At 39.0% G+C, this 26259-nt stretch overlaps 1 protein-coding gene across 2 annotated transcripts in view; it reads left to right on the forward strand.

Moving 5' to 3' along the window:
* The window catches only part of LOC145286010 (DENN domain-containing protein 1A-like), a 798566-nt gene that overhangs the window by 696016 nt on the left and 76291 nt on the right, over positions 1–26259 (forward strand). Inside the window, exon 21 of one of the 2 annotated variants that reach the window (XM_080134620.1) lies at positions 10227–10828. The exons of the other annotated variant lie outside the window; for it this stretch is intronic. Coding sequence (XP_079990746.1) covers positions 10227–10235 — 9 coding nt within the window. The 3' untranslated portion in view covers positions 10236–10828. Of the gene's footprint in view, positions 1–10226; positions 10829–26259 lie in introns of those variants that run through there. 2 annotated transcript variants of the gene reach the window in all.

Here is a 26259-nt window from a genome sequence, read left to right on the forward strand (position 1 = left end):
ACTCCACCAATTCCCAACTACTTCAACATTTGTTTTTTTTTTATATAATATTTATGAAAGGATACAAATCATCATCATCTGAAGAAGAATCTTCCATTGTCTATGGAACATTATCTAATGTTGAAAATGATGCTAGATTATTTGATGATCACAGACTATGGAATCAGCTATGCCAAGTTCAAATCTTATCATCTCTATAGTATTAAACTAATTGGGAAAGGTATGAAGCTACAATTCTTAATGTGCATTAATATGCCACAAACTAAATCTGGAAAAAAAATTTTTGCTTAAAAACTTTTTCTGTTTTAGTATAAAAACTATTTGTTTACAGATTCAGGTGAATTTTATACTAAAATATATAATCCAGACAATCTTTAATGTGTCAAAACTTCAGGTCAGCAAATGTTTTTATTAAATGATTAAAACCATGAAAATCATGTTAATGAGTACAGAATTTATTAGCAGTTTCATCCTGAATGTTGAAAAAAAAATTTAGATGACAATTTATTAAAATTTTATTAACAAAATCATTTCTGAGAAGAAAATGGAAGTCATTTTGTGCCATTATTTTCTTAATTAAGAATCTCTATAAGTATGAACAGAAAATGAGTTGTTGATTTTATTTAATTAGTGCTTGCTCAAGACACAACTTTAATAAAATATAAAAATTTATTAAATTAATCTTGTTTAAACAGTTTCTCATATTTTAGAGAATGTTGTTGGTTGTTCTAGAAATAATGTTTCTCATATTCTAGAGAATGTTGTTGATTAATCTAGAAATAATATGAACAGCAAACGTATCTGGTGACTAAAATAAGCAAAAAGTATAAGTAAACCATCCTCTCAAGCATTATCTCCTACTTTTTTAGTAGTAGGAATAATTTAGTATCTGTTCTGCAGTCATGAGGCCATCCCAGGAATTATCATCACCTTTGTTTAGAGGTGTGGTAATATTTGTTCTGCAAGCAGAAGGAACACACATGGTCATATGAGTGTTTGGGTACATGATAATGCAAGTAGTGTAATGAGTGTAAAAAATGCCAATTTCATTGAAAATTTCTCTCCCAATCAATTTTTGTTGACCATAATCCAAACCTACTCATTTGTTGCAACTTAAACAATAATAGAATCATATTTTATGTATAAATGCTCGTCATTCGTTTTTAAAAACAGCAATACATACATTCTTTTCTCAATTTTATAGAAATTAGAGATTGCTAAAATTTTGCGGTGGGATTTTCTTTTTCTGTTTTCATTGTTTTTTGGTAATTATTTTCTTTTATTTTAAATCAATTAAAGAAAAAAAAACTCATTAATTCATATGAACTTATGAATGATATGGTGATTGTTTTTAGTTTTGTTTTATTTATATGCAAATTATTCATGACATTTTCATAATCTGTCATTTTTTTTAAAAGAGAAACATTCATTTCTAGTAAATGATAATTAATCAGAAATATTTTTTTTAAACTTCTTTTCATAAAAATTAAGTCTATTCTCCAATTCCAAAAACGATTCTTTCTTAATTTTCCAGCATTGGAATTTCCATTTGCTTATGATGAATATATATAGTAAAAAGTAAATAATATATAGATCCTAATAACATGTAAATATGATTATGTAAATTTGTTGCTTCTGCTAAGGCAGAAGTTATGTGTTCTATCGAGTTTATCACTATTCCTAGCATCTTGACCAATCGTCACTTAGTAAAGTAATCGGTCATGGTATAATTTGAATTGATTTAATTTTGGCATAAAGTCACTTCAGTTCTGTTCATGTGATTTTGAATTTAATATTTAAAATTTAGATCAAGGAAATTTTGACAAAATTTAACATTTGATATACGGATCTGATTCTCTTTAATAACGATAACGACCATGCAAAATTTCTGTTTGATCAAATAGTTTTTGAGTTTTTATAGCATATACAGATAAAACTTTGGCCCATTGTAGGTAGAAGTATGCAGCCTTAACTTCTGTTGTGCAAAATAAAAATAAAACTGCATAAATTTGCTCAGTCAGTGAGGGAGAACAAGCCTTGTTTGTTTTTTTGTGTGTGAAAGAAACGATGCATGTATTTCTGCTTATTCACTTGCCTTTTGTTGAACGTGTCCAAATTTAAGGTCAGTCTTCCTTCTTTCATTACCCAAAAATTTTATTTGAAGAAAAATTAGGTAGACTAATGTTTGTAATTTTTATTTTTTAAATATTGTTGATCCTCAGTTTAATAAATATAATAAATATATAATATAATTATTATATATATATATAATATAATCAGTTTAATAAATATAATCAATAATAAATATATAATATAATTATTATATATATTATATATATAAATAACATAATCAGTTTAATAAATATATAATATAATTATTATATATATTATATATATAAATAACATAATCAGTTTAATAAATATAATCAATAATAAATATATAATATAATTATTATATATATTATATATATAAATAACATAATCAGTTTAATAAATATATAATATAATTATTATATATATTATATATATAAATAACATAATCAGTTTAATAAATATAATCAATAATAAATATATAATATAATTATTATATATATTATATATATAATTGTTATATCACATATCCCTCCATATTTGCATGAATAAACCAAAAACCGGCAGTGACAGTGACAACAATGGCGACGCTAGGACAAATCTGTTCGTCGGTACAATGCAAATGAACACAATAAATACACATGACAACTTCAAATCCCATTTCTTTAGATACACACATCATTAGAATAACTCGCACCTTACTTCAACAAAGAAAACCACCACAGAAAGCCGCACAGCAAAAGACAAAACCAAAATACAAAACACAAACATCACAGCAAACGCAATTCCTAAGCATATAAACACCAATATATAATTCACATAACAATGCAACCATACAACACCAACTAGATTACATGCACAATTTTATTAGCTTCAAATCGATATAACACATGCACCAAAAAACGGTTCACTACAACACATTACAGCACGAAAAACAAACACCATCATAAAGCAAACTCAAGCCAGCAATTAAAAAAAACTTTATTTGCTCACTACTACGTCCGCTTCATCACTATAAAAATACCAGCCTTTTCGACAAGACAGACTGGCCCTAGCGTGACGCGCTGTGAACACGCTCCGTCTTCAACCAGCACCCAGCCGCTCTTCAGCAACATCAGACTCTGAGCTTACTACGCCAGCATCGCCCCCCCCCCCGCTACCATCTCACCCGCGATCTTGATACAAGCCCCTTTCCTTGTTCGGCTGATACCAAATTACTACCTCTCACCAACCTTGCCAAACGACATCAGCTAACAAGGATCGCCGGACACACTAAGCCACATTTCTGCCATCACCACCCCGCACCCAACCGAATCCAAAGAACTTTGATCGTTGACAAGTTTATCTCAATGCCCGACCAGCCATCATAACGACGATGCCTTAAATTTTTAATTTGGTGAGAAATAAACTATATATTTATTAACCTTACTCGGTCATCCGTATTTTTCTTGCAACCATACGCTTGTTTATTTCACTGGTGTCAGAAGTATACAGCAAGTTAAATATGGAGGACTATACAAGCTTTACACGGACCGAACTTTTCACCCTCATCAGAGAGCAGAAAACACTCCTGTTCAATCTGAAAACGGGCAGTACAGCCATCCGAATGTGCGATTTGAGAAGTCCAAACCGACATAGACGACATGTTGGCAGCTTTAAAACTAACGACTTCAACAGCAACCCATACGAATCAGAAAGAAAACGATTACAGTTTGGTTATCCGTCAACAAGCCATCTGGGACGTCATGAAACAGCAGAAATTATTCCGCCCATGGGAAGACGTAAACCAATTCATCACGGCATTGAACAAAGCCTACACCATTCACGTCACACCAGAACTGGATAGATATCCCAGCCTGGAGGGCGAGTTCGTCAAATCTGCGAAAGATTTACTCGACCAGGGTATATTTCAACAGATGATTGATTCAAAAACAGACTCATCCACTTTCAAAGCGCTAAAACAATATTTGCAAGTGGCATATGACAGCCAGATGACAAACTTCCAACACCTCAGTCGAGCCTGGGAACTGGAACGACAAGACGGGGAAAAGTTGACCAACTTCGCGGGTCGTCTGGAAAATACCTTGAGAGAAGCAGCTGTCCACATTAATACAAAAAGGACAAAAACATGGAATTGACCGTGGATAGGCTTGTATTTATCATAGGCGCAATGCTGATGAGTGAAAAGGTAAAAGTCTGGAGCTCAAACTTTTACCCCCACCTCGTCAGAACAATGGACAACCACTACAGCGCAACTGATATAGCCTGCGAAGCCCAAAGGTACATCAATCGCGGCGTAAAATCCGACGTCACTGCTGCTCTTGAAACCACATACTACTTGCAAAAACCACAGCAGTCTCATCACAGAGACAGCGCACTCAAAATGGACCTACCAACTCGATCCAATGGACGGCCCCACCAATACCAAACAAGCCTCAACAATCAACCAAGACATGGCCGTCATCAAACAATCAAAGACCACCAACACCCGCCACGTACTCCATTGTGCAAGAATTACCTCAGGGGACGACCGTGCTTCTGTGGACAAAACTGCCCATATTGCCACCCACCTCACGCCCAAGCACAGGCCCACATCACAACAGGGGATGATGACCTACCACGCACAAAAGAGGATTTTTGCTTCGGGCAGGACAAGTTTTGATGCCCCGTCCGCCCTATTCCATCACCAGCCATCACGTCTTCAACCTACAGGGACTCGCGCACCAATCACCAATCATACAATCCACCTTCGTCATAAACGACATACACTTTTCTGGGATCACGATGCTGGACTCGGGATGCTCCACATGCATCATACCTATATCACAGCTGCCCGGAGAAGCTAAGAAATATATGACCCACACAGATGTACGGGTGAAAAGTATAAATGGCAGCATCACTGCCCTCGGTGAACTAACCTGTAACATCACCATCGGCAATCAGAACTCACCCACTTTCAAGGAGGTGAATGTGCTGGTGACGACCCAAGCCACACCGATCTTGATTGGCCAAAATGTTTTACACCACAGCACACTCAGCTCATACCTGATTGACAACCAGAATTCTACAGTAGAGTTCAGACGCACACTTACCTCAGGCCATACAACACACATGGCTTGTATCCATCATAGGCGCAGACCACCAACATCATCAGCCCACGATCCGATACACGACCCTCAATCCGTTCTAATCCAGAATCACCTCACAATGGAGCCTTGGCCCAATACCCAGACGTTAAAGGAAAAGCTAACCTAGCTGAAGCACAACACCGGGTTGTCACTGCCAAATCACCCAAACCGGGATGAATTGGAAGCCACAGCGAACCTTCTCATCAAATACGCTGACGTAATTGGCACACAGAACAACAAGGGCACGTTCATCCGACCCATCCGGATACCAACCGACGGCCGATCTCGCAGCCAGAAGCAACACCCGATTGCTCAAGCTCTGGAAGCAGACGTAGATGCTGAAATCAAACGCATGGCGAATGAGGGCATCATCGAGAAATTCACAGACCCGAGAGGCTTTAACAGTCCAGTGTTTGCCGTCCACAAGAAGAATGGATCGATCCGCGTGGTCGTCAATTTCAAAAGAACACTAAACAAAGTGTTAGTCGATCTTGATCCCTACCCGATACCAAGAATGGACCATCTATTTAACAAGATTGGCAAAGGCAATGTATATTTCGCTTCCCTGGACCTGCGTAGCGGTTACTGGCAAATTGAGATCAACAAGCAGGACCGACACAAAACAGCATTTACATGGAAGGATCAATGCTACCAGTACACTCGCCTGGCCTTTGCTCTTACCTCTCCTGGGCAGATCTTTTCTCATTGCGTAGCAGAAGCATTGGCCACGATGATGTCACGTGATACATTTCGGCATACATCGACGACAACTTGGTCCATGCAAAGACATTTAACGAATACATACATGCTCTGGAACAGCTCTTTACCGCCCTCTGAAACTTTGGACTCAGCTTAAACCCTGACAAATGCTCATTCCTCACATCAGAGGCAAAGTTCCTCGGACAGATCGTGAACAGTAAAGGTTTTAAGCCCGATCCCGAATACATTCGGGCAATCAGAGAAATGCAACCCCCAACGTCAAAAAAAGAGTTACAAAGCCTTATCGGCCGACTAGTATGGATTAGACAGTTCCTGGAACGTTTACAGGAACAAATCAACTCGAACACATTTTCAAAACTAATGGCTCCCATACATGATCTCAACAAGATAAAAGGCCATTCACTTGGACAGACACGGCCGATAGAACTTTTAGAAAGATCAAGGAACGACTATCCTCGCCACCCGTCATTTCATTCCTGGACTTCTCCAAACTTTTCACCCTCACCAGCGACGTCGCGTGTGGAGCAATTTTGATGCAAGAAGCCGACAACGGGAAGAAAATCATCATAGCGGTCGCTTCCCAAACATTCAACTCTACGGAACGGAACTAGTCTATGATGAAACGAGAGGCATATGCGGTAAAATGGGCTATAACGAAATTCGATTATTTCCTGTGCAACCGCCCCTTCGTTATTTTTACCGACCATCGATCGTTGACATATCTGGACTAGAGAGAGTTCAACAATGCCAAAATATGGAGGTGGCAAGAGGAAATCTCATGCTACAAGTTCGTCTTAGAATACATCGAAGGCGAATCAAACATATGGGCAGACATGCTCAGCAGAAGTTGCAGACAGAAGAAAATCAAAACTTCACTCTTCATCCTCCATTCCCACTGACAGGATCTGCAACCACCTGAGCATTGCCAATGAACAACAAAAGGACGATGCCCTAGCAAAGATCATCAGCTCTCTCCAATCACCCAAGTGAACCACATATCGATCCCGATGACCACCGAGCTATGTTCTTCAAAAAGCACTCACAGCAATTTTTTCTGGAACCAGATACCTCTGTTCTGATGATAAGAGACAGGAAAAACTCCCCTAAGCTGGTTGTACCATATAATCTCTGCGCCAGATACCTCTCCCAAGCACACGAGGGCAAGAATCACTCAGGCATCACACGCATGCAAGAGTTCATGTCTGGCTATTGGTGGGAATTCAAAAACCGCAACATTACGGCCTATGTTGACTTCTGCGACACATGCTTGAAATGCAAAGGGAACTATGGTAGACGCACCTACTGGCCAATCGGTCATTGCAAACGGGGACAAAGACCATTCGAAGTCATCTACATGGACTTTGTGACAATGCCAAACTCAAAGGGGAAACAATACATCCTGATCATTTTGGACAGCTTCAGCCGACACTTCACGGCCATACCATGTGTAAGGGACCGCGTCATTGATGCCGCCCACGGATTGTATCAGTTCTTCCTTTGGCATAGGGAAATCCCTCGGATCGAGGCACACACTTCACGGGAGGCGTCTATAGACAGTTCTGTAGCCAAATGTTCATTACGCAAGAACTCCACTGCCCTTGGCGACCACAAAGTTCAGGAAACATCGAACATCAGCACCGCATGATGAAGAATGCCCTATACATGCTGTGTGAAGACAGAGGCTGTGAATGGACAGACGTTCTTGAATCCATCGTCTCCTCCATGAACACTACTATCAACAATACCACTGGCATTTCTCCCCACTATGCAATCACCGGTCGTCACCAAAACATCGGCCTACCTACGCTTCATAGAAAAGAAGTCATACACGACAACCAACGCCCTATTGAAACAGGTCCACCACCGTGTCACCCTGGCCAACGATGAGGCTAACCACAAACTTGTGAGGGATGCACATTGTCCCACTTACAAGAACTCAATAAAGGTGGGCGACAAGGTCTTACTCAATCAACCACAATCAGCAGTGGCCCAGTCATCTCATCTGTCCTGGGTTGGAAATTTCACAGTCACAAAATCAAATGATGTGATGTGCCAGGTACAAAATGAAAAGGGCGATACAGCCTGGGTTCATCGCACACATATCAGACGCTTGGCCCCTCGACCGCCACACCTATGCAGCAGGATCCTACTTCCTCCACCATGTACCAACCACCAAGACCATATCCCACAACAGCCATCAAACGACCCTACACTAATTCATCCTACAACATCACAGTAAGTAAATACGGACTGAATTCGACCTCCAACAAGAATAACAAGGGGACAACTCCCCGCGCGTTTCAGAGACTTTATCATGTAAATATGATCGAGGGGGGAGTATTGTTATATCGCATATCCCTCCATATTTGCATGAATAAACCAAAAACCAGCAGGGGCAGCAACAGCAACAGCAATGGCAACGCTAGGACAAATCTGTTCGTCGGTACAACGCAAATGAACACAATAAACACACATGACAACTTCAAATCCCATTTCTTTAGATACACACATCATTAGAATAACTCACACCTTACTTCAACAAAGAAAACCACCACAGAAAGCCGCACAGCAAAAGACAAAGCCAAAATACAAAACACAAACATCACAGCGAACGCAACTCCTAAGCATATAAACACCAATATATAATTCACATAACAATGCAACCATACAACACCAACTAGATTACATTCACAATTTTATTAGCTTCAAATCGATATAACACATGCACCAGACAGATGGTTCACTACAACACATTACAGCACAAAAAACAAACACCATCATAAAGCAAACTCAAGCCAGCGATTAAAAAATTTTTTATTTGCTTACTACTACGTCCGCTTCATCACTATAAAAATACCAGCCTTTTCGACAAGATAGACTGGCCCTAGCGTGGCATGCTGTGAACACGCTCCGTCTTCAACCAGCACCCGGTCCCTCTTCAGCAACATCAGATGCGGAGCTTACTATGGTACCGTCTCACCCACGATCCTGATACAAGCTCCTTTCCTTGTTCGGCTGATACCAAATTACCACCTCTCACCAACCCCGCCAAACGACATCAGCTAACAAGGATCACCGGACATGCTAAGCCACATTTCTGCCATCACTGCCCTGCACCCAACTGAATCCAAAGAACTTTGATCATTGACAAGTTTATCTCAATGCCCGATCGGCCATCATAACGACGATGCCTTAAATCTTTAATTTGGTGAGAAATAAACTATATATTTATTAACTTTACTCAGTCGTCCGTATTTTTCTTGCAACCATACGCTTGTTTATGAATAAATAATATAATCAGTTTAATAAATATAATCAATAATAAATATATGATATAATTATTATATATATTATATATATAAATAATATAATCAGTTTAATAAATATAATCAATAATAAATCTATCTATATATATGTGAAAGTGTCTGTGTGTCTCTCTACACAATAACTCTGTCAATTCTTAGTTTACAGACTCGAAATTTGATATACAGGTTACTGAGATTTGGGAAAATTGATGTGATCAGTTTTTGGCCAGAAAGTTGGCGATTAATCGGTCAAAGTTCAACGATTTGACCTATGAGAACTCTACTAAATTCCTCCGACAATTTTGGGACTACACACGTGAAATTTTAGATATAGGTTCCTTGGACATGGATCTAACTTAATAGCTTGATTTGAGCCCAAAACAATAAATTTTAAGGGGTCATAATAGGGGTCAAAGTTTTTTAAAAATTTACCTTTTTTTCGCCGATATTTTTGAAAGTTATCCTCTCCTCTATTGTCTAGCCTTAATTTAAAAAAATGTCACTTCCTTTTTGGCGGTGGTCGTAACAGCATAGACATTAGGTTTTTACCCTGTTCTATTCCTCCTTCGCGGTACGGGTTTGAGCCTGCCTTCCTACTTCCACATTTTTTTTTTTTTGTTCAACAAACACATCCAAACACCCGGGCAACACCGGGCCGAAATGCGAGTATATAATTATTATATATATTATATATATAAATAATATAATCAATTTAATAAAATTATAACAATAATCCATAAACATAAAACATTAAATCAGTTTCTTTTTAAGTGTTATTTTCATTCAAAAAGTAGAATAATTTCAAACTCTGAGGAAATCACTTTAAATTTAAAAAGTTCAATAGCACATAATGAATCGATTATGAATTTTTGTTCTTATTGAGGTTGGATTGAAGAATGGGTGAACTGACCTGAAGAGGAATTGATTATTTGCATGTGCTAGTCAGTTGGGAAGTAGACTTGTGGTTCTTTCTCTTTTGCAGGAGAACTAGAGATTGGAGCTGTCAAGCACCTATACAGTGATGGAGGCTAACAACATCCCTTTTGTGTGACTTGTAGAGAAGAGATCAATTAGTAGATTGCATTGTGAATTTTGTACTCTATCAAGATAGGGAAGATGCGAGACACTGGACATGACTCCATCTAAGAATGTACAGGTAGAATATTTGATGTAAGTTTTCCATTTCATATCTGGAGTACAAGTCAGACTTTTAAATAAGAACCATTCTTTTCAACTGGACAGCAGTGTGGATCTAAATATTGGTAGTGAAAAGAGAAAAGCCTGATTTTAGAGGAATTAAAAATGACCAACTACTTTTAATTTCAGGCTTTAAAATGGCGATTTCATATTTTCTGAGCATTTCAAGATTTAATGAAGCCAGCTTTTAAAATTTCTTGGTACATATGCTAAACTCATATTATCAGAAAATCATGAAATAAAATTAGACCTTGTTTCAAAAAAAAAGATCAAGTCAGATATTTTCAAACACTTGTGTCAGCAATGAATGATGTTAGGTTGAGAAGAAGCTGAATTTTAAACTTTGATTTCAAATGATGTATTTTCAAATAAGTTTTCATTATCATACATTTACTTGATATATCATTTTTAAGAGCGTTTTTCACTCTATCTAATCGGTTAAATGACAATCATTTTTAAACAATTGTTTTCTTTTTAGAATATTGAATAGTAGATGGGAAAAAACAAATTCACAATTTTCTTATTTCAATTCAAGCTAGGCTGAAAAGCTGCAGAAACATCTGAATTAGATGTAATGTATACAATGATTTCCAACCATTTAAGAGAGATTGGAAAGGTAAAAGAACTTGATAAATGAGTGCCTCATGAATTGAACGACAACCAAAAGAAACAGTGTTATGAAGTGTCATCTTCCCTTCTTTTATGCAACAAGAACAATCAGTTTCTCGACCGTGTTGTGGCTTACAATGAAAAGTGACACTTAGCTAAGTGATTAGATGCCAACGAAACTCCACAACACTTTCTGAAGCCAGAGTTGCACCAAAAAATGACTGGACGGTGGGACTGGTCTCATCCATTACAGTTTTTTGAATGCAGGCGAAAGAACTACTGTCAACAAATGGATGAAATGCATCAGAAACTTCAACATCATCATCCAGTTTTAGTCAACAGAAAAGGCTCAATTCTCCTCTACGACAATGCCTGACCATATGTTATTAAACCGACCCTAAGAAGTAACTAATTAGGATACAAAATTCTACCTCATCTGTTATGCTCTCCAAACCTCTCACCTACCAACTACCACTTTTTCAAGCATCTTGATAACTTTCTCAAGGAAAAATGCTTCGAAAACCTAAGCAATATCCAGAATGGTTTTAGCAACTTCATCCCGACTTGAACGCAAGGTTTTTATGTTACTCGCATAAATGCACTTGTTTTGCGTTAGCAAATGCATGTTGATTCTGATGGTGCTTATTTCAATTTTGTTTGAGTCGATATATGTACATCTGAATTTAAAAGTTAAAAACCGCATGAACTTTCTTGACAACCTGATATATAGTTATCCACATACTGTACTATTGTGCTCATTAGTGCGGTTAGACAAGCAACTACCTCAAACCAGGATTGAAACTCAACTGCCCAAATGATAGTCAGCGCTTCTAACCATTATGTTATCCGGCTGCTTCTATGCCACGCAGTGAATTAACAATGTTTTGGCATTGTCCAAACGCCTAAGCTCCATTTGTTTACAGAAAGAGCATTGCTTAATATGCTAATGGCAGTTTGCATATCACTTCCCAATATGCTCAACCTAAGATAGGAAACATATATATATATACAGGGTGACCAAAAAAAAAACGGGCCCCAACTCTAATTAGGCTCCATTTCTTAGTGTTTTGTCTGAATGAAATGAAACTTTGGTCATAACTAGTTTATTATATTCAAAACATCACATCAAAACACTAGGGTCTTTGGCCTTTTTTTCTCTGTTCTACAGCATATGTTCTAGATGGCCTCCATTTAGCTTTGTGCATTTCTTGAGGCACAGCACGAAGTTGTCCATGATGTTCTTACAGACTGAATTGGTAATGGCTCTCATCTCCTCTCTGATGGCTTCCTTGAGTTCTGTGATGGTTCTGGGTTTCCCTGCGTAGACTCTGTTCCTAAGATAGCCCCAAAGAAAAAAATCGGCTTAGGTCCGGGCTATGGAGTGCCCACTCAAAATCAGTCTTGAAACTGATCACTCGGCCTCCGAAGTTTTCTTTCAGCCAATCTCGGGACAGGTTTGAGGTGTGAGAACTTGCTCCATCCTGCTGGAACCAGAATTTGCTCATGAGCGATGCGTAGATGGTCTGGAGCTCACTCTTGAAGGTTTTGAGGACCTCCACATACCGCTCCTTGGTCACTGCTGCGCCAGATTCTTCGATGAAGATTGGTCCGATGATGCCTCTGGCCGAGATTGCAGCCCATACCGTGCACTTAGGAGAGTGCAGGGGCTTGGTGGCTAATTCAATGGGTCTGGAGGACCCCCAGAAGACATTTGTCTTGGAGTTTGCCTTTTCATCAAGATGGAAGTGGGCTTCATCTGAGATCCGAAGGAGGTTAAAGAAACTTGGTGTCTCTTCGATCTTCTTGAGCATCTTGACTGCCATAGCCCTCCTCTGCTTCTTGTCTGAGGCTGTAAGGCTCTGCAGCGTCTGTATTCTGCATGGGTAAGCCTTGATATCATTCACCAGCACTCTCCTGCAAGTATCACGGACATACCGAGGGACTGATTTCGCTTACGCACAGAGCGTTTCGGACTCTGCTGGAGAGACTCTCTCACTCTTTCGACCAGCTCGGCTGTTCGCTTCTTAGGACGTCCCGAGTGGCTTGGACGGTTCTCTTTGGCAGTGTTGAGGTTCTCCACGGTCCCATACTTCTCGAAGTGGTCCACCCAGTTCTGAATTCTGCTTTTGGATGGAGCCTTTTCACATTCAAACTGACGCATGAAACTGTTCTGGGTTTTCTTAAACAAGCCTGTCTCGTAGTAAAATTTAACACAGTGTATTCTTTGTCCCAACTCCCACTGGGGTCTTGGTGTACTCATGGTCGTTGATTCTGCCATGTCCTGTAAAATAAGGGCAATCGGTGAATAAATAATGGAGATATCACATAAAGTGTACACGGGGCCCCGTTGTTTTGGGTCACCCTTTATATATATATATATATATATATATATATATATATATACTAGCATGGGTACCGGTGTTGCTTGGGTTGACATGAAGTTCCGTTTGGAACACACCTGCTATACTAATCATTTTCATCATAGGCAACATGGATACCTCACAACAATTCCAAAAATAAAAGAAAGGATAAAAACACGTAAATGTAATCGCCCAATGCCCATATGATCGCAAAAAAAAAAAAAAGTAAGCAGAACCCCTAAAAAAAAATGAAGATCTACCAAAAATTAATTCCAAAAACAATTAAATGAAATTTTTCGTCATTACATGTTTCTAATGTAATCCTTCCCTAACCCCCCACAATTAAATTTTTCATATTTTTGAGTTCGTTTTGTTAGGTGAAAGGACAGAATGGTCTTATAAAAATTAATTAGATTTATCGTTATTTTATGTTTCAAATGTAATTCCCGACCCCTAAAAAGACAAATTGTATTTGTCATGTTTTGCCCCCACCCCACCCATCGCCAAACTTGAAAAAATGCTAAAGGTGACATGTCTCGTTGAATGTTTGGTGGCCAAAACGTGGGTGCTCATTTTACGTTAAATTTACATGGAAAAGTGATCCCCCATTCTAAAAGTCAAGTCTCTTTCCTAGAAGATAATAAAAATGAGTTCTTCCTCCTTCGCTGGTCTGGAACAAACTGAACAAACCTGAAAAGTAAATAGAAATTGGCGCCAAAGGCATGTGACATTTCTGGTTAGATTTAACCAATCAAATCGATCAATACAATGGCAGTTAGGGCTTGTATTATGACTGTATAATTTCTTACACATTGCCGATAGCGAAAGGAAAAAGTAATGGTTAATCATTATTTTTTTTTATCATAACCATGAAATGTCAAATGAAGACAGGTAAGGAATATTCTGACAGGACTTGCTTGTTGCTTGAAGGTAAACAATATCAATTTAATATATGTGTTTGATGGTAAATAATATTATCAATTTAATATGTGCGTGCTTTTGTCTGCTGCTATAATTATTAACAACGATAATACAAGTGATATTAATTACAAATAAGGGAAAGTGACTTATCATTGAGTCAACCGATAACCGACTGACTGATTAAAGTAATACTTTATCTTTACAATTTGGACATAACCATTCTCCCTCAGTGTCCCGTAGTTTGACCCCCACACAACTGAAGTGATACTACTTATCACAAGAATCGCAACACACCATAGGGAAATTTCCATCATTAGCAATGGAACAATCTGGACAGAAGAATGGACCACCCTCCTTCATAATTTCTGCTGAAGCAAATTCCTGTTCATCCTTAATTTCCAGGGGAACGAGATGTTTTAATGAATGTACCTGCTCATATCTGTCCTTCAAGACCGAGGCGGAGCAAGCCTTATTACCATTACTGTTGATAATTTTAATAACTTTACCCAGGCTCCATTGATGTCTAGGTGTATTAGGAGTTTTGATTAGTACAATCTCACCCACTGAAAGTTTTGGAGAATTAACGTCCTTAATGTTAGCATTAACTTCTCGCAACGATAAAAGGTAGTTGTTATTCCAAATATTTATAAATTTGTCAATGTAGTCATCCCTCATTTGAAGTGAACGTATTAAACTAGTTCTATGAAGTGGATCAGGGCACAGTTCCTCTGATCCGTAGTTGTTGGGGTCAGAATATCAAGACCCCCATTCGAGGAAGGCATATAAATAAGAGGCCTTCTCCACATCAGAAAGGGTGGTTAGGAACCCAAAATAGTCGAATTTCTTCTTGCCCATTAACTTCCTTAAACACTGTTTGACAGTTCTGATAAGTCTCTCTCTAGCACCCCCCTGCCAAGCAGAATAAAGTGGAATAGTCAAGTGTTTGAAGGAATCTTTAAGTGGAGAATATAAGTAACCCAGCACCTTTTCTTGGACAACGAGTAGAGATTGAGTTGTTTTACACCATCTTACTTTGCAACTATGAACTATTAGAATTGCAAGTCTAAGGTTTGAAAGCTGCTTCCTCCAGCCAGGATCGCACAGTGCATTAAGAAGTGCATTTTGATCGGAATTGGTATAGACCAGATTGTCTACGTAGAAGTGATTGGATATAACGTAAAAAGCCAAATCAACTACATAATGGTTAGCGTGGAATTTAAGAATGAAGCTTAATATGAAGCATTAAACCCGAAGATTATTGTGTTATATTTGAAGGCATGCAACTCTCTTCGGAAAAAAACAAAACCTATTCTTATCCTTCTCAGACTCAGGAAGATCTGCAAAAATCCCTTGCGAATATCACCCAGTAGAATCATTTTTTCGAAAACCCAACAACAAATCCAACAGCTGGGGGCGTCAAATTGGTCTCTGAATAAGCAGCATCGTTGATAGAGGTGCCTCTCCATTTTTTCAACGAGCAATTGAAGACGGGACGGATTTTAATGGTTACCCTTAACCCTTCCTTAATCACCGGACAGTGGGGTATCCAAATATAATTATTATAATCTTCTGGAGGGATCGAAAATGATTGAATAATTCCCCAGTCTTCATATTCCCTGACGACTTTAAGGTAATCGAATTCCAGAAGATTTAAGGAACCGGTCCCAATGAGAGTATTTACAGGCATGTGAACTTCCTTGGGCTTATGATTAACCTTAGCACTCAATTGAGACAAAATAGCCTGCAAAAGGACCTCTAACTACCTGTATCTATCAGGCAGTAGAAGTAACTCAGTTTTTTTTTTTTTACTTTTATAGAAATTTTAAGGACTGGAGAGATGCAACTCCTAGATCCTGACAATGTTGTCGGTGCCACAAATGCTTTTGGACACATAATTGAAAAATGTTTTTTCAGACCATAATTGTTGCAAGGGTAAGGAAAACCTTTAACTCCTTTGCAATTGGTATTGAGAGAATTTTGGGGTCGTCACCAAAATCCGTTTTTTTGGGGGGGGGGGGTAACAAAGTAAAAGAGAAAAAAAAAAAAAGAAAAAAAGAAACAAGTAAAGCAAATTTTCTGGGAATGGGAAACTAGAGAAATGAGCAAATGAAATACAGACCCGAAATGAAATTAAAATGATCCAAATTTATTAAAAGAAAATAAAATGTTATGATTGCTTTTATTTTCCAAAGCTCGGGTTAAAAAAAACCCTTAAGGTAACATATGAAAAAAAAAAACCCCAAAACAAATGCAAGAAAACAGTTCTTACTTGAAAGAAAAGCTGAAAGGAAACACACGTACAAAAAATAGAAATAGTTCTTTTAAGTCTTTAAATTCAGTCCTTCAACAGAAAGGCCTTTTTTTCCAGGAAAGAAAACATGCAAAGCTGAGTTGCAAAGTTCTTTGAAAAATTTTTTTTCTTCTTCTCCCCTGCCCCCCCCCCCCGTTCTTTTAAACAAACAAAACCTTCAAAAGGTTTTTTTTAAGTTTGGCTTTCTCTTTTCGTAGTATTGAGTGTCCGAAATAAAATTCCTTTTCTCAGAAAAGGGTCTTCTTCGTCATTATTCTTCGAAAAATAGGGTGTCTTAAATAAAATTCCTTTTCTCAGAAAAGGTGTCTTGTTGTTGTTCTTCTTCCTTCTCCAGAAATAATATTCCTTTTCTCTGAAAAGGTTTGTCTAGCTTCTTCCGTTCGAAAGAGGACAAAGAAAATAAATCCATGTTGCCGAGTCTCTCAGTCAAGTTTGAAATATAATGGTGACATGAAAAAATTGAAATATAATGGTGACATGAAAAAATTGAAATATAATGGTGACAGGCTCTGCCACATTTTATCCTTTTCAATAAAAGGTGTATTTTAAAGCACCTTTTTCAACCACTCAATAAAGGCTCTCTACCCTTAGTGAAGTGGTTGAAAGTTTTTACGTCAGTCTCCACTCGACGGAATCCCAGAAAAGAGACTTGCTCTCACAAAGTCTTATCCGAACTAATTTGAAAAAGGGCACAAGAAAGTGATTTCTGGGATTGTTTCACAGCAGCCAATCACCATCAAGCAATGATGATGCTACTAATAAGAAAAAGGAAAAACACTGAACAAACAGACAGACAGACAGAGAGAGAGAGAGAGAGAGAAAGAAATGAACGTGAGAACTTACATGACAAAAAAGGAGAGAGTGAGTGACACATGCACGCACACATATTCGCCAGCTGAAAAAGGTCTCTCTGTACGTATGACTGCTGGACAACGGGGCCAAGATGAGAAGGGAGTGGGTAAGATGAATGCTACAGGATAACCAAAAATGCTGAAACCCCCATTTTCCTTTGCACAGCTAAAGGCGACTGCAACTACGCTGATAAAAAAATAAAATTTCGACAGTATCTCTGGCCCTTTGAGACTTAGCTTCAAAGGTTTTAAAATTACAACAGTCTTTAATATGGTGATCAATATATTTGCATAACTTGCAATTTCTGTTAATTTTGTCATTTAACGCTCGGGACATATTTGGATCCTTTGCTAATGCAGGAATTTGGCGATCTGTTATGCTGGTTTTCTCTTCAAGGGAAGAAGAGGAGGAGGGAGGAGATTTTGGCAGGTAATGTTCCCACTTAGAAATTTCCACAGGGGCTGCGATTCAAAAGTCTTGAACGTCCAAACTGTGAGACAAGATAGCCAAAAGATCTGGAAAACGTTCATTAGTCTGATTCATGATTTTTCTCTGGAATGGGGAATTTGCTAAACAAAATGTGAGCAAAAATATCTCCAGACGTCGCATAGTGTGAGAAAAAATCTGTTCCGAAGGACTTGTCCAATTTGGACAAGTCTGACTTGACATGTTCAAGATATGTTTTTAATTCCTTTGGGGAATGAATGCATTCACCACGAGGAATAATATAATATATAAAAGCGAAACGTCTGTGTGTATGTATGTATGTTTGTTTGTAACGCTAAAACTTTTGAAAGACGGAACCAGAGTTGACAAATTTGGTATCATATCGAAGCCCCATCACCCGGATGACAAATATCGAAATTTCACGTCAAACGGACCAGTAGAAGGGGGTCAACTGATCGTTTTTCTCCCAGGGGGGCCCCCCAAAAAACCTGTCATTTTAACGTTATTCATTACGTGTCACGTGACGTGACGTCAGCTCAGTAAAATGTCGGCTGCGGCTGAGGTACATAAAAACTGCCTTCGGAGGAGTAATTGATACTATAACACAGTTAAATATTAGTTTTCGACTCGAACCGTTATTACCAACGGATTTATCGCACTCCAAAAAGCAAAATCCAAAAATTACATGAAAATTGACGTAGGGAAAATGTTTTTATTTTTGCTTGAAGTTTTTTGCCGGCGAAGGTGACTTTGCTCTTTGTAAAACATGTAAACATAGCTTTAGCCATTTTCTTTTTACTTTCTAACTCTGTTAAACTTGAAGGGGGAGGGGTGGGTATCAGTATCAGGTCGCTTATGTACACGAAAATTAGGTCGCAGTTTTCCCAAGCACTCTTTCTCTCTCTCTCTCGCCGTCTTTCTCTCTCTCTCGCCGTCTTTCTCTCTCTCTCGCCGTCTTTCTCTCTCTCTCTCTCGCCGTCTTTCTCTTCTCTCTCTCTCACTCCCTTTCTCTTCTCTCTCTCTCGCTGTCTTTCTCTCTCTCTCTACCACTTTCCTAACTCTCTCTCAATCACCATATTTCTCTCTCTCACTCTCTTCTCTCTCTCTCTCTCTCTCTCTCTAGACCTCTTTCTCTTCTCTTTCTCTCTCTCACCCTCTTTATCTACTCTCTCTCTCTCTCTCACCCTCTTTCCCTTCTATCTATATTAGCACTTATCAAGGCCAATAGGCAACTCCAGGATGAGAGTTCAAACGTGCACAGTAGTGAAATTTGGGAAAGAGGATGGAACAACTTTCTCTTCTGCCTCTCTCTCACACTCTTTATCTTCTCTCTCTCTCTACCCCTGTTTCTCTTCTCTCTATGTTAGCATTTATCAAGGCCAATAGGCAACTCGAGGATAAACTCGAGGATGAGAGTTCAAACGTGCACAGTAGTGACATTTGGGAAAGAGGATAGAACAACTTTCTCTTCTGCCTCTCTCTCACACTCTTTATCTTCTCTCTCTCTCTCTACCCCTGTTTCTGTTCTCTCTGTATTAGCACTTATCAAGGCCAATAGGCAACTCGAGGATAAACTCGACGATGAGAGTTCAAACGTGCACAGTAGTGAAATTTGGGAAAGAGGATGGAACAACTTTCTCTTCTGCCTCTTTCTCACACTCTTTATCTTCTCTCTCTCTCTCTCTCTCTCTACCCCTGTTTCTCTTCTCTCTATATTAGCACTTATCAAGGCCAATAGGAAACTCGAGGATAAACTCGACGACGAGAGTTCAAATGTGCACAGTATTCAAATTTGGGAAAGAGGATAGAACAACTTTCTCTTCTGCCTCTCTCTCACACTCTTCATCTTCTCTCTCTCTCTCTACCCCTGTTTCTCTTCTCTCTATATTAGCACTTATCAAGGCCAATAGGCAACTCGAGGATAAACTCGACGATGTGAGACCAAATGTGCACAGTATTACAATTTGGGAAAGAGGATAGAACAACTTTCTCTTCTGCCTCTCTCTCACACTCTTTATCTTCTCTCTCTCTCTACCCCTGTTTCTCGTCTCTCTATATTAACACTTATCAAGGCCAATAGGCAACTCGAGGATAAACTCGAGGATGAGAGTTCAAACGTGCACAGTAGTGAAATTTGGGAAAGAGGATAGAACAACTTTCTCTTCTGCCTCTCTCTCAAACTCTTTATCTTCTCTCTCTCTCTCTACCCCTGTTTCTCTTCTCTCTATATTAGCACTTATCAAGGCCAATAGGCAACTCGAGGATAAACTCGACGATGAGAGTTCAAATGTGCACAGTAGTGAAATTTGGGAAAGAGGATGGAACAACTTTCTCTTCTGTCTCTCTCTCACACCCTTTATCTTCTCTCTCATTCTCTACCCCTGTTTCTCTTCTCTCTATATTAGCACTTATCAAGGCCAATAGGCAACTCGAGGATAAACTCGAGGATGAGAGTTCAAACGTGCACAGTAGTGACATTTGGGAAAGAGGATAGAACAACTTTCTCTTCTGCCTCTCTCTCACACTCTTCATCTTCTCTCTCTCTACCCCTGTTTCTCTTCTCTCTATATTAGCACTTATCAAGGCCAATAGGCAACTCGAGGATAAACTCGACGATGAGAGTTCAAACGTGCACAGTAGTGAAATTTGGGAAAGAGGATAGAACAACTTTCTCTTCTGCCTCTCTCTCACACTCTTTATCTTCTCTCTCTCTCTACCCCTGTTTCTCTTCTCTCTATATTAGTACTTGTCAAGGCCAATAGGCAACTCGAGGATAAACTCGACGATGAGAGTTCAAACGTGCACAGTAGTGAAATTTGGGAAAGAGGATGGAACAACTTTCTCTTCTGCCTCTCTCTCACACTCTTTATCTTCTCTCTCTCTCTACCCCTGTTTCTCTTCTCTCTATATTAGCACTTATCAAGGCCAATAGGCAACTCGAGGATAAACTCGACGATGTGAGTTCAAATGTGCACAGTAGTGAAATTTGGGAAAGAGGATGGAACAACTTTCTCTTCTGCCCTTCTCTAACACTCTTTATCTTCTCTCTCTCTCTACCCTAGTTTCTCTTCTCTCTATATTAGCACTTATCAAGGCCAATAGGCAACTCGAGGATAAACTCGACGATGAGAGTTCAAATGTGCACAGTAGTGAAATTTGGGAAAGAGGATGGAACAACTTTCTCTTCTGTCTCTCTCTCACACCCTTTATCTTCTCTCTCATTCTCTACCCCTGTTTCTCTTCTCTCTATATTAGCACTTATCAAGGCCAATAGGCAACTCGAGGATAAACTCGAGGATGAGAGTTCAAACGTGCACAGTAGTGAAATTTGGGAAAGAGGATAGAACAACTTTCTCTTCTGCCTCTCTCTCACACTCTTCATCTTCTCTCTCTCTACCCCTGTTTCTCTTCTCTCTATATTAGCACTTATCAAGGCCAATAGGCAACTCGAGGATAAACTCGACGATGAGAGTTCAAACGTGCACAGTAGTGAAATTTGGGAAAGAGGATAGAACAACTTTCTCTTCTGCCTCTCTCTCACACTCTTTATCTTCTCTCTCTCTCTACCCCTGTTTCTCTTCTCTCTATATTAGCACTTATCAAGGCCAATAGGCAACTCGAGGATAAACTCGAGGATGAGAGTTCAAACGTGCACAGTAGTGAAATTTGGGAAAGAGGATAGAACAACTTTCTCTTCTGCCTCTCTCTCAAACTCTTTATCTTCTCTCTCTCTCTCTACCCCTGTTTCTCTTCTCTCTATATTAGCACTTATCAAGGCCAATAGGCAACTCGAGGATAAACTCGACGATGAGAGTTCAAATGTGCACAGTAGTGAAATTTGGGAAAGAGGATGGAACAACTTTCTCTTCTGTCTCTCTCTCACACCCTTTATCTTCTCTCTCATTCTCTACCCCTGTTTCTCTTCTCTCTATATTAGCACTTATCAAGGCCAATAGGCAACTCGAGGATAAACTCGACGATGAGAGTTCAAACGTGCACAGTAGTGAAATTTGGGAAAGAGGATAGAACAACTTTCTCTTCTGCCTCTCTCTCACACTCTTCATCTTCTCTCTCTCTACCCCTGTTTCTCTTCTCTCTATATTAGCACTTATCAAGGCCAATAGGCAACTCGAGGATAAACTCGACGATGAGAGTTCAAACGTGCACAGTAGTGAAATTTGGGAAAGAGGATAGAACAACTTTCTCTTCTGCCTCTCTCTCACACTCTTTATCTTCTCTCTCTCTCTACCCCTGTTTCTCTTCTCTCTATATTAGTACTTGTCAAGGCCAATAGGCAACTCGAGGATAAACTCGACGATGAGAGTTCAAACGTGCACAGTAGTGAAATTTGGGAAAGAGGATGGAACAACTTTCTCTTCTGCCTCTCTCTCACACTCTTTATCTTCTCTCTCTCTCTACCCCTGTTTCTCTTCTCTCTATATTAGCACTTATCAAGGCCAATAGGCAACTCGAGGATAAACTCGACGATGTGAGTTCAAATGTGCACAGTAGTGAAATTTGGGAAAGAGGATGGAACAACTTTCTCTTCTGCCCATCTCTAACACTCTTTATCTTCTCTCTCTCTACCCTAGTTTCTCTTCTCTCTATATTAGCACTTATCAAGGCCAATAGGCAACTCGAGGATAAACTCGACGATGTGAGTTCAAATGTGCACAGTAGTGAAATTTGGGAAAGAGGATGGAACAACTTTCTCTTCTGTCTCTCTCTCACACCCTTTATCTTCTCTCTCATTCTCTACCCCTGTTTCTCTTCTCTCTATATTAGCACTTATCAAGGCCAATAGGCAACTCGAGGATAAACTCGAGGATGAGAGTTCAAACGTGCACAGTAGTGAAATTTGGGAAAGAGGATAGAACAACTTTCTCTTCTGCCTCTCTCTCACACTCTTCATCTTCTCTCTCTCTTCCCCTGTTTCTCTTCTCTCTATATTAGCATTTATCAAGGCCAATAGGCAACTCGAGGATAAACTCGACGATGAGAGTTCAAACGTGCACAGTAGTGAAATTTGGGAAAGAGGATAGAACAACTTTCTCTTCTGCCTCTCTCTCACACTCTTTATCTTCTCTCTCTCTCTACCCCTGTTTCTCTTCTCTCTATATTAGTACTTGTCAAGGCCAATAGGCAACTCGAGGATAAACTCGACGATGAGAGTTCAAACGTGCACAGTAGTGACATTTGGGAAAGAGGATGGAACAACTTTCTCTTCTGCCTCTCTCTCACACTCTTTATCTTCTCTCTCTCTCTACCCCTGTTTCTCTTCTCTCTATATTAGCACTTATCAAGGCCAATAGGCAACTCGAGGATAAACTCGACGATGTGAGTTCAAATGTGCACAGTAGTGAAATTTGGGAAAGAGGATGGAACAACTTTCTCTTCTGCCCTTCTCTAACACTCTTTATCTTCTCCCTCTCTACCCTAGTTTCTCTTCTCTCTATATTAGCACTTATCAAGGCCAATAGGCAACTCGAGGATAAACTCGACGATGAGAGTTCAAATGTGCACAGTAGTGAAATATGGGAAAGAGGATGGAACAACTTTCTCTTCTGCCTCTCTCTCACACTCTTAATCTTCTCTCTCTCTCTCTACCCCTGTTTCTCTTCTCTCTATATTAGCACTTATCAAGGCCAATAGGCAACTCGAGGATAAACTCGACGATGAGAGTTAAAATGTGCACAGTAGTGAAATTTGGGAAAGAGGATGGAACAACTTTCTCTTCTGCCTCTCTCTCACACTCTTCATCTTCTCTCTCTCTCTCTACCCCTGTTTCTCTTCTCTCTATATAAGTACTTATCAAGGCCAATAGGCAACTCGAGGATAAACTCGATGATGAGAGTTCAAACGTGCACAGTAGTGAAATTTAGGAAAGAGGATGGAACAACCTTCTCTTCTGCCTCTCTCTCACACTCTTTATCTTCTTTCTCTCTCTCTCTCTCTCTACCCCTGTTTCTCTTCTCTCTATATTAGCACTTATCAAGGCCAATAGGCAACTCGAGGATAAACTCGACGATGAGAGTTCAAATGTGCACAGTAGTGAAATTTTGGAAAGAGGATGGAACAACTTTCTCTTCTGCCTCTCTCTCACACTCTTTATCTTCTCTCTCTCTCTGTCTACCCTTGTTTCTCTTCTCTCTATTGTAACAAGAGACGTAGTATTAATGTTGACTATGAATGGACTGGGTACAGAACCTAGGGTCATTCAGGTTGTCCCCATCCCTAAAAATAGAATTAGGAAAGGTTAGGAAGAAGAAAAGAAAGGAAAGAAAAAGAGGTCTAAGAGATATACACTCCCTTATGAATATAAAAGGCTGGGAGTAACAGCTTAACGGGAGTGAGAAAGAGTGAGCTAGTAGCTTCCACAGGCAGCCTTTCTCCCCGGCGGATTTGTTCAAAGGCGTCGTAAGAACTTTAACCTCAACCCACTATCACCAGAATCCACCTACTACCCAACTTGGTCATCCCTATTAATACGACGGAGGGTAAAGTATTTTTGTTTATCATTTGACCAAACGTATTGAATATCATATTATATATTAAGTTCCGAGAATAGATTATTGCTTTGCCTAGTTTTCCCCACTATAATTACCTTCCTCTTGTTACCCTTTTTTCCCCTCATATTTTAATATTGTGTTCATCCCCTTTTGTCCTGTATTTAAACATTTCATAAATATTTCTGTCAGCCTATCTTGTTTTGGTATGTTTTGTGTCCTTAATAAATTCCCTATTTTTATATAAAATATCTGCTTCTTGTATTTTTATAACTCTCCCTCAAAACCTTTTTCCCTACTCTTGCTTACGATAGCGAATACTGTGTTACGGCGTTGTGATTAGCCACCGCACCCGTAACAGTTGGGGGCTCGTGTCCGGGATTTGTGCAGATAATTTGGGAGGGCTCTCGCTCGCAAAAGTACTAGAAAAAAGAGAAATTAAATTATAATAACTATTTGACGTACTAAGTGGGCTCTTCTATTATCATGCCTTTTTCTGTAGAGAATGTTTTAAGTTTAGCCGACCTGGGCGAAAAAGTCAGGAAACTACGAAAAGCAGAATTAGTAGAAATTGCGAATTTCTTCGAAATAGATACAGACCCGAATATGAAAATGGTCGAAATAAAAAGTATCGTAGAAAAAATATTAATAGAAAACAACCTTCTAGAAACCGCTACCGTAAGCGAGGGAGACGGACAAAATAATACGCAACTCACCTTGGAATTAAAGAAATTAGAAATACAGGAGAGACAGCAGGAGAGACAACTACAGTTAGAACTAGAGAAGGAAAAACTAAAAATGCAAGAGAGAATAGAGCTGGAAAGACTTAAATTACAGGGTAATGGAAGTCAACAGTCTAATGCTTCATCGTTTCACGCAGCACAAAATGTTAGACTAGTGCCTAGTTTTTGTGAAAAAACAGTAGACAAATATTTCCCTCATTTCGAAAAAATCGCAGCAAACTTAAATTGGCCGTATGCGTACTGGCCAACCTTATTACAAACCGTGCTAGTGGGAAGAGCCGCCGAGGTTTACTCTGCGCTTAGTCTAGAAGATGCCGCGGATTATTAAACAATAAAAAACGCCATATTAAATGCTTACGAGTTAGTACCCGAAACATATAGGCAGAAATTCCGGAAGTATAGGAAATTTGAGCGGCAGACTTATGTAGAATTTGCCAGAGAAAAAGAAGACCTCTTCGATAGATGGGTTAGAGCTAAAAACGTAAATAATGACTATGATAGCTTACGCCAACTTATTCTCATCGAAGAATTTAAACAATGCGCCCCACAAGAAATTCAAATGCGAGTTGACGAAAGAGAAATTAAAACCGTTAAGGAGGCAGCTATAATGGCGGATACATATAATTTAACCCACAGGTGTTGGGAAAGAAATAAAATATCAAAAAACCAGTCAAACCTTCGTACAGAAGAGAAAATGTTAACCGAGCCGCGTGTTCCTAACGTATTTAATAAAAATTATAATCAAAGGGTTCCGCCCGCACCCGTTCCGAAAGAAAATAAAATATTCTGCTCTTATTGCAAGAAAGATAACCACTTTATATCCGAGTGTCGGATCTTAAAAATGAAAAGGGAAGAAAATAAGTTTCAACCACATGCCTTTATTACACACAAAACGAGAAACGATAGTATTTACCAGTCTTCTTCCCCAAAGCTAGGGAGAAGCGAGAAAGAAAAAAACTCATACATGAAAAGATATGAGCCATTTTTATCCCAGGGTTATGTGTATATTAACGACCCTGAAGAAGCCAAGTCGATTAAAATATTGCGGGATACTGGCGCGTCGCAAACT

This window comes from Euprymna scolopes, chromosome 10 (assembly GCF_053919585.1).
Source record: "Euprymna scolopes isolate OS-2025 chromosome 10, ASM5391958v1, whole genome shotgun sequence".
Taxonomy (NCBI): Eukaryota; Metazoa; Mollusca; class Cephalopoda; order Sepiida; family Sepiolidae; genus Euprymna; species Euprymna scolopes.